A 14435-nucleotide genomic window follows, 5' to 3' on the forward strand; every position below is an offset into this window, starting at 1 on the left:
CCTTTCCATTTTTTGGGCGCTGAAAAGTGGCCAAAAGTAGAGTAGACCAAAAGAAAAATGGTCTAGCAGAATAGAAACTGGTGTTTAGAGCAGAAAATTGTCCGCGGGACAGAAATATTAAACATGTATCTCATTACTGACAGCTGGTCGGAAACCAAGCCAGCAGAGGTAAGTACACCTTCTATAAATGTCCCCCAATGTGTACAACATCTAACATACATACAACAAAGCCAACCACAACAATACTGTATAGACAATAATCATAATAGGGGAATATAAGGATTGGTCTCTAAGTGTGCGAGTCCATCCAGTTCAATGGCCTTAGTTACAGACACTATCTATATGTCCCACATTAGACTCCTGCCCTTAAAATGGTGGTCCCAAGCACTCCCGAATGGCTCAGGCAGGGATATATTATATATTATACATGTGCCTCCACTGCTGCAAAGATGTAAAACTCCTCTAAAATTATGATATCCAAAAATTGGATTAGCACATCCAAAAATGCTGTTTTGACAAATACTGCCTTGTGCCCTTCCAGATGATTAGCACATCACCGATATAGCGTAGCCACATCTCAATGTTTGCCAGCTCCATGTTAGTCTCCTCTGAGAAGAAAATAATCTCCTCCCAACAACCCAGGAGCAAATTAGCAGAGGCCGGCGCTCAGAATATACTGGTATTGTACATTGAGTTTATTTTGTACATATTTTTGCTCAGGCTTGGGCTCAGTGAGTACGCAGGAGGAGAGGAGCATCACTTGGGAGTTGTCTGGCATTTGTGATAATAGTTGGCTCCTGGCTGGTCTTAAAACTTTGGCACAGTTCTGCACCGGGTCCTGATGCCGCTGCATATAACTAGCATGGGCACAGAGCAGGGGGGCACATAGAGGAGCGAAACATCCGCAGTGTGGGAGCAGAAGAGGAGCCAGGAAAGGAGGGGGATTTATTTTTTTGTCTGCTCTGGGGTCTTCAGTATTGATCGCTATATGATCTCCAGTATTATTGCCTGCACGGGGGTCTCCGGTACTCTTAAGTCTGCTCTGGGGGTCTCCGGTATTCTTAAGTCTGCTCTGGGGGTCTCCGGTACTCTTAAGTCTGCTCTGGGGGTCTCCGGTACTCTTAAGTCTGCTCTGGGGGTCTCCGGTATTCTTAAGTCTGCTCTGGGGGTCTCCGGTATTCTTAAGTCTGCTCTGGGGGTCTCCGGTATTCTTAAGTCTGCTCTGGGGGTCTCCGGTATTCTTAAGTCTGCTCTGGGGGTCTCCGGTATTCTTAAGTCTGCTCTGGGGGTCTCCGGTATTCTTAAGTCTGCTCTGGGGGTCTCCGGTATTCTTAAGTCTGCTCTGGGGGTCTCCGGTATTCTTAAGTCTGCTCTGGGGGTCTCCGGTATTCTTAAGTCTGCTCTGGGGGTCTCCGGTATTCTTAAGTCTGCTCTGGGGGTCTCCGGTATTCTTAAGTCTGCTCTGGGGGTCTCCGGTATTCTTAAGTCTGCTTTAGCGGTCTCCGGTATTCTTAAGTCTGCTCTGGGGGTCTGTACTTTTATCATCACTGAATGCAGTATTTGGTTGTTAGGGTAGATATTTATTACTGTACTGCAGCATTTATCATTTTTGTTCTGTACTGTGGTGCATCTAAGGTGCTCGATTCTGATGTGGCCACTTAAAGTTGAGCAGTATGTCAATAATGTTGCTCACCCCAGGCCTAAATCTTTAGATCAGGACTAGAACAGCCATTTAAAATGTCCACATTTTTATAATTTATCTTTGTTGAGTCGGAGTCAGTCCATTTTATCACCAAAATTGTCACCGACTCCAACTTCACAGTCTTCCTGCCACCCTCTGTGTGAGATCACATCAGGCAGAAAGAGGGTGCTGAAGGGGGAGTAGGGCAGTATAACAGGCTGTGAAGCTGCAGCATGAAGTGGTTCTGGTGATGCCCCCTTGAGGCTTTTTTGCTTCTTAGCATAATTTTAAAAATGGATTTTAGAAGGAGGAAGGGAGGTCATGGATAACAAATTTAAGAATATAACCACAGTCACGCTGCCTGGATCTATGAGTGTCTCTGATTTAACATGACTGATTTTGATGGTAGTTTTCCTTTAACCCCTTAAGGACGCAGGGTATTTTCGCTGATTTCTCGCTCTCCATCTTCAAAAATCCATAACTTTTTCATTTTTCCGTGTACAGAGCTGTGTGAGGGCTTATTTTGTGCGTAACAAATTTTACTTTCCCATGATGTTATTTATTATTCCATGCCATGTAGTGGGAAGCCGCAAAAAAATTCCAAATGTGGAAAAATTGAAAAAAACTGCATGTGCGTCATGTTCTTGTGGGCTCAGTTTTTACGACTTTCACTCTGCGCTCCAAATAACATGCCTACTTTATTCTTTGGTTCGGTACGATCGCGGTGATACCAAATTTATATAGGTTTTATTGCGTTTTAATAAATTTTCAAAAATTAAACGAATGTGTACAAAAAAGAAAAAAAATTTTTTGCCATCTTCTGACGCTAATAACTTTTTCATACTTTGGCGCATGGAGATGTGTGAGGGGTCATTTTTTGCGAAATGAGCCGACGTTCTCATTGCTACCATTTTGAGGACTGTGCGACATTTGGATCATTTTTTATTACATTTTTTATGTCATCTAAAAAGGTGTAAAAGGCGCATTTTGGACATTTGGGCGCCATTTGCCGTTCCGGAGGTCACCGCCGCCCGTAACCGTTTTTATATTTTGATAGATCGGGCATTTTGGGACGCGGCAATACCTAATGTGTCTGTGATTTTTACTATTTATTATATTTTATATCAGTTCTAGGGAAAGGGGGGTGATTTGAACTTTTAATATTTTATTATTTTTTTTACATTTTTTAAACTTTTTTTTTTCTCTTTTTTTCCACTGTTTCTTAGACCCTCTAGGGTACATTAACCCTAGATGGTCTGATCGCTCCTGCCATATACTGCAATACTACTGTATCGCAGTATATGGCATTTCTGCACACTATACATTACAATGAGCCACAGGCTCATTGTAATGCATGTGCAGAAGCCATGTATCCTCGGGTCAAACGAAGACCCGAGGCTACCATGGCAACCGATCGCCGCCCCCCGATAACGTTCGGGGGAGCGGCGATCGGAGGTAAGATGGCGGCGCCCACGCGCCACCAAATTTAAAGTGCCGCCGGCGACTTTGCCGGCGGCAAAGAAGAGGTTAACACCCGCGATCGGTGCAAGCACCGACCGCGGGTGATAGCGATGGGTCTTTGCTGCGATATGCAGCAAAGCCCATCACTGTATGAAGAAGGCTCAGCCCGTGAGCCTTCTTCATACAACCTTCACAGCTCCGTGGCGGATATATCCGTCACGGAGCGTGAAGGGGTTAAAGACTTGAACTTGAATAGAAAGTTATAGTGAAGAAAACACTTATGTAACTGATGTAACACTGTTATTTAGTCTGATGGATGAGAATCCCCTATTATACTTCATAGGTCATTATAAATATGTGTATATTTTAGAGGGAACATGGTTTTATCATCCCAGCTCTATTACCAATAGCCATGTGTAGTTGCGCTAAGTCTCCTAAGAGATGACATCAATAGTGGCCAGCAGCACTCATCATAACCTCACCTCCGTCCCTTGATGAAGCATTTGGGTGGATCCTCCATCTAGTGGCGCCTAAACTCGGATAAAGGCAAACCCACCGGGTAGTGGTGAGCACTTCAGCTGACAGTAAAGGCGCCATAACGATTGACTAGGTGAGAGGACACTAGAGTGTGTAGCCAAACATTAGATTTTAATTCCCCTGAGTCTTTATTTATATAGAGCCATCAAATTCCATACAGTATCAGGGTTAGAGATTAGCTTGTGGCCGCCCTTGTAATGAAGGGAGTTCAATGGAGGACGCAGAAAAGGTTGAGGTGTAGGATTCATTAGGAACCCTGTGACCAGGGCCATTGATCTGGATGGACTTCCATCTGGATCTGGTGGGACTGCCCCATTTATACCACTATTAACATAATTGTGTACAGAATATAGCATGAACTGCAAGTGTTTAGTTACTGTGAAATGTCGCTGGCCGTAAGGTATAAAGTGTCACCAATTTTTATTTTTAAATAATTAAAATCACATAACAAATTGTATCACTTTTATCGGATTTGTTTTTATTCTCTGCTTGTAGAGATTTTGTGTTCTTGAATTTCTGAGATTTCTGTCCTTGATTATAGGGGCAGCCATCCTGCATGAGATCTAATAACACCATTTAGTGATCTGCTTTCCAGCAGGCTCATAGCATTAGGCAGTAATGGTTTGGAGGAGTTGGTGGAGAGTTTTCTAGACATGATTTATGATGATAGAGAGTGTAGATAAGCGGTGACATCATTGATGTCCAATTGGTTTTCTATAGAAGTGTTATACAGTATTCTATCTATGATATAAATAAGGTAAGTACTGCTCAGAAGATCCATACAGACAGAGATCGCGATAACGCCTCTACAAGCGTCTATGACGCATGCAGAGGCTGATTTACTCTCCAAAAAAACCACCAAGCGTATAAATACGCTTGGTGATTTTCTTGTAAAAGCGCTGGCTCTCCCCAGTAGTGATGTGCAGCTGCCGCCTGCTAGTTTGTAAGGAGCAGAGCGGACAGCGGAGCGCACAGAGCAGTCACGTGCACACTGACCACTACACTGCAGAGAGGTCTCTGCTTCTGCCGGCAGAAGGGAAGATGAAGCCACGCCCCCTGAACACTCACTGCTGCCGGTCACTGTCTTCTCCAAGCTCATTTCACATATAGGGAGCAGCAGGGAAATCACATTACACTAAAAAGGGGCGGGGCAAGCACAAGCAGGAGGACAGGACATGTGACCTTTACAGGGGTCTCAGCTCCTCCTCCCCTCCTGACCCGTCTCTCTAGCTCTAATATATACAGCTGCACATGCGCACTAGCAGACTTGGCATAGTCTGAGAAAGGAGGAGAGTGGAGGAGCGTTTGATTCCAAAGGTGTTTGTTGTCATCTGTGGTGGTGGTCCTGTGCCTGCTGTGGGGGTCCTGTGCCTGCTGTGGTGGGGGTCCTGTGTCTGCTGTGGTGTTCTCACAGGTTTGTGTGACTGACCTATTCCCAGGGAGTTCAATTGATTAATAGTGGTTACCTGAGCCTGATATAAGATGTATTCAAATACAAGTACAAAATAGTTATGATTGAAAATTCTATGCATGGGTGGACTGCATGGGACACAGGAGGGGACAGTGATCTTACATTGGTCACAAGAGCTTACAATCTGAGGGGGGAGCGGCAGGAGGTGAAAGTGCCTGTCCAATGGTCACAAGAGCTTACAATCTATGAGAAGGAGGAGGGGACACAGGAGGTGACAGTGCTTGTACAATGGTCACAAGAGCTTACAATCTATGAGGAGGGGACACAGGAGATGACAGTGCTTGTACAATGGTCACAAGAGCTTACAATCTATGAGGAGGGTGGGCACAGGAGATGACAGTGCTTGTACAATGGTCACAAGAGCTTACAATCTATGAGGATGGAGGGGACACAGGAGATGACAGTGCTTGTACAATGGTCACAAGAGCTTACAATCTATGAGGAGGGGGGCACAGGAGGTGACATTGCTTGTACAATGGTCACAAGAGCTTACAATCTATGAGAAGGAGGAGGGGACACAGGAGGTGACAGTGCTTGTACAATGGTCACAAGAGCTTACAATCTATTAGGAGGAGGGGACACAGGAGATGACAGTGCTTGTTCAATGGTCACAAGAGCTTACAATCTATGAGGAGGAGGTGACACAGGAGGTGACAGTGCTTGTACAATGGTCACAAGAGCTTACAATCTATGAGGAGGGGACACAGGAGATGACAGTGCTTGTACAATGGTCACAAGAGCTTACAATCTATGAGGAGGAGGTGACACAGGAGGTGACAGTGCTTGTACAATGCTCTCAAGAGCTTACAATCTATGAGGTGGAGGACACAGGAGGTGACAGTCCTTGTACAATGGCCATAAGAGCTTACAATCTATGAGGATGGAGGGGACACAGGAGATGACAGTGCTTGTACAATGGCCATAAGAGCTTACAATCTATGAGGAGGGGGGCACAGGAGGTGACATTGCTTGTACAATGGTCACAAGAGCTTACAATCTATGAGAAGGAGGAGGGGACACAGGAGGTGACAGTGCTTGTACAATGGTCACAAGAGCTTACAATCTATTAGGAGGAGGGGACACAGGAGATGACAGTGCTTGTTCAATGGTCACAAGAGCTTACACTCTATGAGGAGGAGGTGACACAGGAGGTGACAGTGCTTGTACAATGGTCACAAGAGCTTACAATCTATGAGGAGGGGACACAGGAGATGACAGTGCTTGTACAATGGTCACAAGAGCTTACAATCTATGAGGAGGAGGTGACACAGGAGGTGACAGTGCTTGTACAATGCTCTCAAGAGCTTACAATCTATGAGGTGGAGGACACAGGAGGTGACAGTCCTTGTACAATGGCCATAAGAGCTTACAATCTATGAGGAGGAGAGGACACAGGAGATGACAGTGCTTGTACAATGGTCACAAGAGCTTACAATCTATTAGGAGGAGGGGACACAGGAGGTGACAATGCTTGTACAATGGTCACAAGAGCTTACAATCTATGAGGAGGAGAGGACACAGGAGGTGACAGTGCATGTACAATGGCCATAAGAGCTTACAATCTATGAGGAGGAGAGGACACAGGAGATGACAGTGCTTGTACAATGGTCACAAGAGCTTACAATCTATTAGGAGGAGGGGACACAGGAGGTGACAATGCTTGTACAATGGTCACAAGAGCTTACAATCTATGAGGAGGAGAGGACACAGGAGATGACAGTGCTTGTACAATGATCCAGGCATTTCAAGTAAGGGATAAAATAAATAAATACCCCAAAGACCCCAATGTTTTCACATTGTATTGAAAAAAATCCTCCCTGAACCAAAACACTTGTGCTCAGTAAGTAACAACTTTATCGCGGCCAAACACATCTTGCTAGTTAGTGAACGCAAGTGCATTGGTCAGAAGGCTTATGTTTTTGGGAAGGATTATCTAGTAAAAAATAAACCGTGTAAAAAAAAGTGTTATGCCCTCAACCCCCCAAAAATAAATGAAATAAATTTAGAAGTGGCAGCCCCAGCCTGCTCAGCGTGGGGAGGTCGGGGGTTTGGGGCTGGCTATTAACAATTTATACAACTTGGAGTTATATATTTGTATTAACTGAAAATTCCATACTCTTCCTCGGGTAAAAATACTCCTCAAAAATGGTGAGAGGAGTATTATTACCCTTCTGGAAAAATGTTAGTGCGACCTGTGCATACAGAATGACAAATTGGTGATCTATTAATAAGCCAAATGGTCAAAGAGTGAGAATTGCAGGATTTATCTGTTATTAAATATAGTGAATTATAGTTTTTAAAAAAACTTGGAGCAGTATGTAACACCTGTATTTCCTTACAGGGATAATACATTCAATTATTATTAGTTTTATTATTTAAAAAAAAACGCCTATTATATTCCTAAAAAATGATTAGCATTCGCAAAAAGGTTAGAAAAAATAGGTAATTTATCAGTGACAACTTCCCTTTAAAAAAATATCCGGTTGTTTAGGAACACATGAGGTGTTTTACATAAAACCGATATCATCAAGAAAACTAATAAGACAACAAACCAGAAGGAGAACATATAAACATATGGAAAACATATTGATCGATGTTAGATGGACCTACATACACATCAGCTCTTAGTATAATTTGTACTGTAATATACAAAGTATTAACAGGAAAGAAATGAGGAAATTAAATTCTCCAGAACTTCCTTATTGGGTCACACTTTAACATAAATGGCAGCAGTTTTGTGAAATTTCATCTCTGCAGCTTTTTCCTTCTCCATTATCAGATTTCCCCCCCACCAAGCAAATTGTGATGACTACTCCACCGTCAGCAATTTATTAGAACGTGTCTTCTGACAATCCTAGAGACAGAATATGTATAGGGGGTGGCTACTATTAAAAGTTTTGCACCAATTTCTTGATATGTGAAGTGAAGTCCCCTGTCTTTGACCTCATCAGCAGAGATTCCTTATCCATAAAATGGCCACAGATGGAGGGTCATGTGATCGCTGTCCATGAGCAATCGCCCTGCCAGGACCTTATGATAGTATTCATTAATATAAGATCAAGATCCTAACAGGGCGAATGTTCATGGACATGTAGAGATCAAATGACCCTCCATGTGTGGCCATTTTATGGTCACGAATGTCTGACTGATGAGGTCAAAGACAGGAGGCTTCACTTTACATATCAAGAAAGCAAAGCAGAAATATAAATAGATGTACATTGGTAAATTACCTAATAATATCCTGCCCCCCACACATTATATAAAACATGAGGTAAAGTGACCAAATGTCTTCTTGTGGAAGAGTGCATCTTTCATTTTCTACAGCCATAAAAGAACCTGGAAGACAGTGATACATGTAATATGGCAATGGCTAATGTAATGGAGCTTTATAGGGATTTGGACCATTTTCATACTCATGATCTCTCTAGGGCTGCTACCTAGTGCTTATCTCCAGCTTTGTATGCTCACAACATACAATATGTAAGATGGTAACTGTGGATATCATCTAGAATTCTGCTGCAAATCATACATTACAAATAGAAATAAGGTCTAGGCCAAAACTTTTTAGCATACTTACTGGACCAAATGGTGTTGGGATGAGCTCCTGGTGTCGAGGTTGCAGGTTGGGTAGGGGCTGGTCACTGGTATCGCTATTTTGTGGGACAATTGGCCTATGAAAACAGAAGAGTAGCATATGCAATTTACATCCCAATACCATAGAATTTATATAAAAATATAATATGATATTAGCTCCAGTAGCTCCATTTACCACAAACACTTCCTTATCTACTTACAATGTGGAACAGATTGTGAGAGACCATTAGACATAAGTTTTGCAGAGGACAGCTGTACTTGGTGCTACAGTCCTCTCTCACAATATTATGTGAAAAAAGGGTAAAAAAGAGGTTTTCAGCTCACCTGCCTGCAGTAGCCAAGATAGAGTTGGTGCCGGTGCACGGAAAAGCTGAGCTGGAGTAGACATAGGATGAATAAGTCCAGCAACCAGGTACTTGAAAAAAATACATGTAAAAATTTTAAAAACTTCTGTTTAATTTCATCTTGTTAAAAAACATCACAATGGTACCCTTCTTTTTCCTCATGGTACAATTGTGATGTTTTTAACTAGATGAAATTAAACAGAATTATTTTTCCCCTGTATTTTTTCAAGTGCCTAGTTGAGACACTAAAAATTTCCCCTAACTCCTGCTCTTTGCATTGAGATTTACACCTAGTGCCAAACATGCTGACCTTCCTTGCCAGGAGATTATTAACTTAGAAACATATTGGGGGTCATTTACTAAGGGCCCGAATCGAGTTTTTCTGTCGGGTTACCCGAATATTACCGTTTTGTGCTGATTTTCCCTGAATTGCCCCGGGATTTTGGCGTACGTGATTGGATTGTGCCGCATCGGCGCCGCCATGCACGCGACGGAAATCGGGGGGGGCGTGGCCGCCAGGAAAAACGCCATATTCATGAACTCCAGCGGACTTCAGCGCAACAGCGACACCTGGTGGACATCGGGGGAACTACCTTAGTGAATCGCCGGAAGACCCAAATCCTCCACAGAGAACGCGCCGCTGGATCGCGAATGGACTGGGTAAGTAAATGTGCCCCTATGTTTAATACCCTAGAAACAAACCAGTTCCTAGTGCCCCATCTATAGGTAATGTGATGCTGCTGAAATGTATGCTTGGGTTACGGCTGATGCGACAGAAGACTAATCTTAGGGTCCTAATTTTAGCTAAACTGCTGTGGGTAAACTTGCATTGTCAACCCATCAGGGCAGTACTGGTAGTACAGCAGTGAGGGACCACACAATCCTCAAATACTCCTGCTAATGTGGAGGCTTAAAGGGAACCTGCCGTTCAAATTAAGGCACTCAAAATAAATACTTCATAAATACTTAAAAAAAATATGGTTCAAAAGTATTGACTTTATCTATAAATGGTTCCTTTCCATGGCTGCAATGTTAAAGTGCAGCCGTTGATGAAATGTAAAATGTTGAAATTTCCATTTTTATGTCTTTATTTTTCGCGCTGAAATTATTTGTGAGCTCCATGTAGAATGCAGACCCGGTACAACCCTTCCTAGCAGTCCCTATACCCATATCCTAACACCCCCTGTAGCCATTACGGGCGTTAGAGAGGACCTGTCACCAGATTTTGTCCCCCCTGACTAACAATGCCAGCTCCTTATATCACCTAAAATTAGCTGCCATTTTCTCTGATATGCAAATTAGCTTTTCTGACTCATCTCTGGCAGCCTGAGAAAGGAGAAGAGTCAGAGATACCAGTGAGCCACGCCCCCTTATTCTGACAGCTTTGCATCTCTTCAAATCACGGCTCTGCCTCCTTGTACATAGGGACTGTCTGCTAATATTCAACTACAGACATGTTTTGTAGACATGTTGAATGTTTTTGGTTGTCATTATGATGGAAAAATAAGAAAAAAAAGTTTTTGTGTTACCATGCATATTCTCGGAATAAGGCCAAGAAAACCAATATTCTGCAGGGCCATGTAAACTTTTGAGCACAACTGTATGTATATGGTCAGTTGTGGTATGACGGGTATATACGATGCATATAGAGGCATAGGGTGGTCAGTTGTGGTGCAAGGGATATATATGATATATGTGGGGAGCACAGTGTGGTCAGTTGTGGTGCGAGGGGTATATATAATATATGTGGGAGCACAGTGTGGTCAGTTGTGGTGCGAGGGGTATATATGATATATGTGGGGGCATAGTGTGGTCAGTTGGGGTGTGAGGGGTATATATGATATATGTGGGGAGCACAGTGTGGTCAGTTGTGTTGTCAGGGGTATATATGATATATGTGGGGGCACAGTGTGGTCAGTTGGGGTGTGAGGGGTATATATGATATATGTGGGGGCACAGTGTGGTCAGTTGTGGTGCGAGGGGTATTTATAATATATGTGGGAGCACAGTGTGGTCAGTTGTGGTGCGAGGGGTATATATAATATATGTGGGAGCACAGTGTGGTCAGTTGTGGTGCGAGGGGTATATATAATATATGTGGGAGCACAGTGTGGTCAGTTGTGGTGCGAGGGGTATATATAATATATGTGGGAGCACAGTGTGCTCAGTTGTGGTGCGAGGGGTATATATGATATATGTGGGGAGTACAGTGTGCTCAGTTGTGGTGCGAGGGGTATATATGATATATGTGAAGGGTGCAGTGTGGTCAGTTGGGGTGCGAGGGGTATATATGATGTATGTGGGGTACAGTGTGGTCAGTTGGGGTGTGAGGGGTATATATGATATATGTGGGGGCACAGTGTGGGCAGTTGGGGTGTGAGGGGTATATATGATATATGTGGGGGCACAGTGTGGGCAGTTGGGGTGTGAAGAGAATATATGATATATGTGCAGGCACAGTGTGGTCAGTTGGGGTGTGAGGGGTATATATGATGTATGTGGGGGCACAGTGTGTTCAGTTGGGGTGTGAGGGGTATATAATATATATGTGGGGGGCACAGTGTGGTCAGTTGTGGTGTGAGGGGTATATATGATATATGTGCAGGCACAGTGTGGTCAGTTGGGGTGTGAGGGATATATATGATATATGTGAAGGGTACAGTGTGATCAGTTGGGGTGTGAGGGTATACATGATATATGTGGGGGCACAGTGTGTTCAGTTGTGGTGTGAGGGGTATATATGATGTATGTGGGGGCACAGTGTGGGCAGTTGTGGTGTGAGGAGTATATATGATATATGTGGGGGGGGGCAGTTTGGTCAGTTGGGGTGTGAGGGTATACATGATATATGTGGGGGCACAGTGTGGTCAGTTATGGTGTGAGGGGTATATATGATGTATGTGGGGGCACAGTGTGGGCAGTTGTGGTGTGAGGAGTATATATGATATATGTGAAGGGTACAGTGTGATCAGTTGGGGTGTGAGGGTATACATGATATATGTGGGGGCACAGTGTGTTCAGTTGTGGTGTGAGGGGTATATATGATGTATGTGGGGGCACAGTGTGGGCAGTTGTGGTGTGAGGAGTATATATGATATATGTGGGGGGGCAGTTTGGTCAGTTGGGGTGTGAGGGTATACATGATATATGTGGGGGCACAGTGTGGTCAGTTATGGTGTGAGGGGTATATATGATATATGTGGCGGCACAGTGTGATCAGGTGAGGTGTGAGGGGTATATATGATGCATGTGGGGGCACAGTGTGGTCAGTTATGGTGTGAGGGGTATATATGATATATGTGGGGGCACAGTGTGGTCAGGTGAGGTGTGAGGGGTATATATGATGCATGTGGGGGCACAGTGTGGTCAGTTGGGGTGTGAGGGGTATATATGACATATGTGGGGCACAGTGTGGTCAGTTGGGGTGTGAGGGGTATATATGACATATGTGGGGCACAGTGTGGTCAGTTGTGGTGTGAGGGGTATATATGATATATGTGGGTGCACAGTGTGGTCAGTTGTGGTGTGAGGGGTATATATAATACATATGTGGGGAGCACAGTGTGGTCAGTTGTGGTGTGAGGGGTATATATAATATATGAGGGGGCACAGTGTGGTTAGTTATGGTGTGAGGGGTATATATGATATATGTGGGGGCACAGTGTGGTCAGGTGAGGTGTGAGGGGTATATATGATGCATGTGGGGGCACAGTGTGGTCAGTTATGGTGTGAGGGGTATATATGATATATGTGGGGGCACAGTGTGGCCAGGTGAGGTGTGAGGGGTATATATGATGCATGTGGGGGCACAGTGTGGTCAGTACTGGGCACAAGTTTAACCACATATTCCCCACTATGCGATCTACAGCTCTTATTTTACCAAGCTACTGGCAATGTATGCATGCTGGGACTTGTAGTCCACCTGCTCAGACTCAGTACTTAGTTTACAGATGCATTAGCTGCCTATAATCCTGGCAGGGGCAGGCTATGTATGGCATGATGTGATGATGCCACTACATAACAGGCTGCTGGTACCTGTGATCTTCCATGCTGGAGGCGACGTGTGCCCGGCGTGTCTCCGGAAGACGCTGCTCCTTCACACCCGACACCTGCGCCCTGTGTCCCAGACGAGGAGTATCAGTGTGTGTACAGTGCACAGCGCCGGCCTAGTGCAGGCAGCTCGCTTACTCCCCCGATGCATCATGGGACATGTAGTTTCATTTCTCCACACCAGTCTTGCACAATCAGTGTTTGGCTGTCTGATTTCCCCTCAGGGATTACATTGCAGAATTTCACATATTTACAGTAATATACATCACACTTAAGAGGAAACACACTAGAATCCTCGAGAACAGGGACCTTTTTCATTTTTAATTCTATAAAAAGAACGTAACGCTACAAACCAAATATGCAGCACAAAAACTACTCAAACACTGCAAGCAACAATCCAAACGCCTTCAAGGAGACATCAACCCCCTCCCAAATGTGACATCTGCACCTACAAATATAGACAACAGCAGCCTGCAATAATAGAGAAGACTGGGATGAGACTGTACTCCCTGACACATTGCTGTCTCCTCCTTTGCCTACCCCCTTTAACCCTTTCCCTGCTGGGCATTTCTGGAAATTTTGTTTCGTTATTGGCCAGAGAAATTTTTACACATAATACAAATAAAACCAAAATTACAGCATAAAGAATCAGGGGGCGTACACATTATGCGTTTCTATGGTAACGCCTGCAATCGGGGACAAGATGCCGGTGTTTTGCATCAAATTAACGGCAAACGCAGACAAAGCGGCACGTGTGGCACCCGTCATAGGCCAAAGAGTGTACCGTAAGGCCTCTTCCACACTTGCGAGGGTGCTGTGCTGTACTCGCATCACACTCGCAGTGAGTGCTGGCTGGATCTCCCGGCCCGAACGCTGCAAACCGGAACTGAACTCAGCATGTCAGTTCAGTTCCAGTGAATGCAACGCAGCAGAACGTGTGAAAGCGCCCTAAGGGGGCAGTCACACGTCCCGTTTAACGTTTAAAACAACAGCTGACGAAAGATTTGCCTAATTAAACAGCTGTTAACACTATCAACAAATCACAAATAACAAATGAACAACATAAATTTCCGCGGCCCGATACAAAAATTTTCTCCAATTCACAAATCATGAATTCAGTTCAGTTTTGTGAAAACTAGCAATACTGAATTTGACTGCCCTATGTTCATTTGTACCACAACTGCGCCAAAACAACGCCAAACATAGAGAAAAAAGACAATGATGACTCCCCCCCCCCCCCATTGTTTAAAAGAAAAAAGAGAAAAAACTGATAAAAACTTTTTGATATGTTTTTGAC

The 14435-nt window shown here is 44.1% G+C and overlaps 1 protein-coding gene across 1 annotated transcript in view; it reads right to left on the reverse strand.

The window, feature by feature from the left end:
* The window catches only part of LOC140135039 (uncharacterized), a 36130-nt gene extending 22822 nt beyond the window's left edge, over positions 1–13308 (reverse strand). Inside the window, exons 1-2 of the mRNA XM_072156006.1 lie at positions 13124–13308; positions 8728–8821 (exon numbers count right to left, since the gene is read on the reverse strand). Of these exons, the coding sequence (XP_072012107.1) occupies positions 8728–8821; positions 13124–13137 (108 nt within the window). The 5' untranslated portion in view covers positions 13138–13308. The remainder of the gene's footprint in view (positions 1–8727; positions 8822–13123) is intronic.
* Between the last annotated feature and the right edge of the window lie 1127 nt (positions 13309–14435).

This window comes from Engystomops pustulosus, chromosome 6, assembly GCF_040894005.1.
Source record: "Engystomops pustulosus chromosome 6, aEngPut4.maternal, whole genome shotgun sequence".
Lineage (NCBI taxonomy): Eukaryota > Metazoa > Chordata > Amphibia > Anura > Leptodactylidae > Engystomops > Engystomops pustulosus.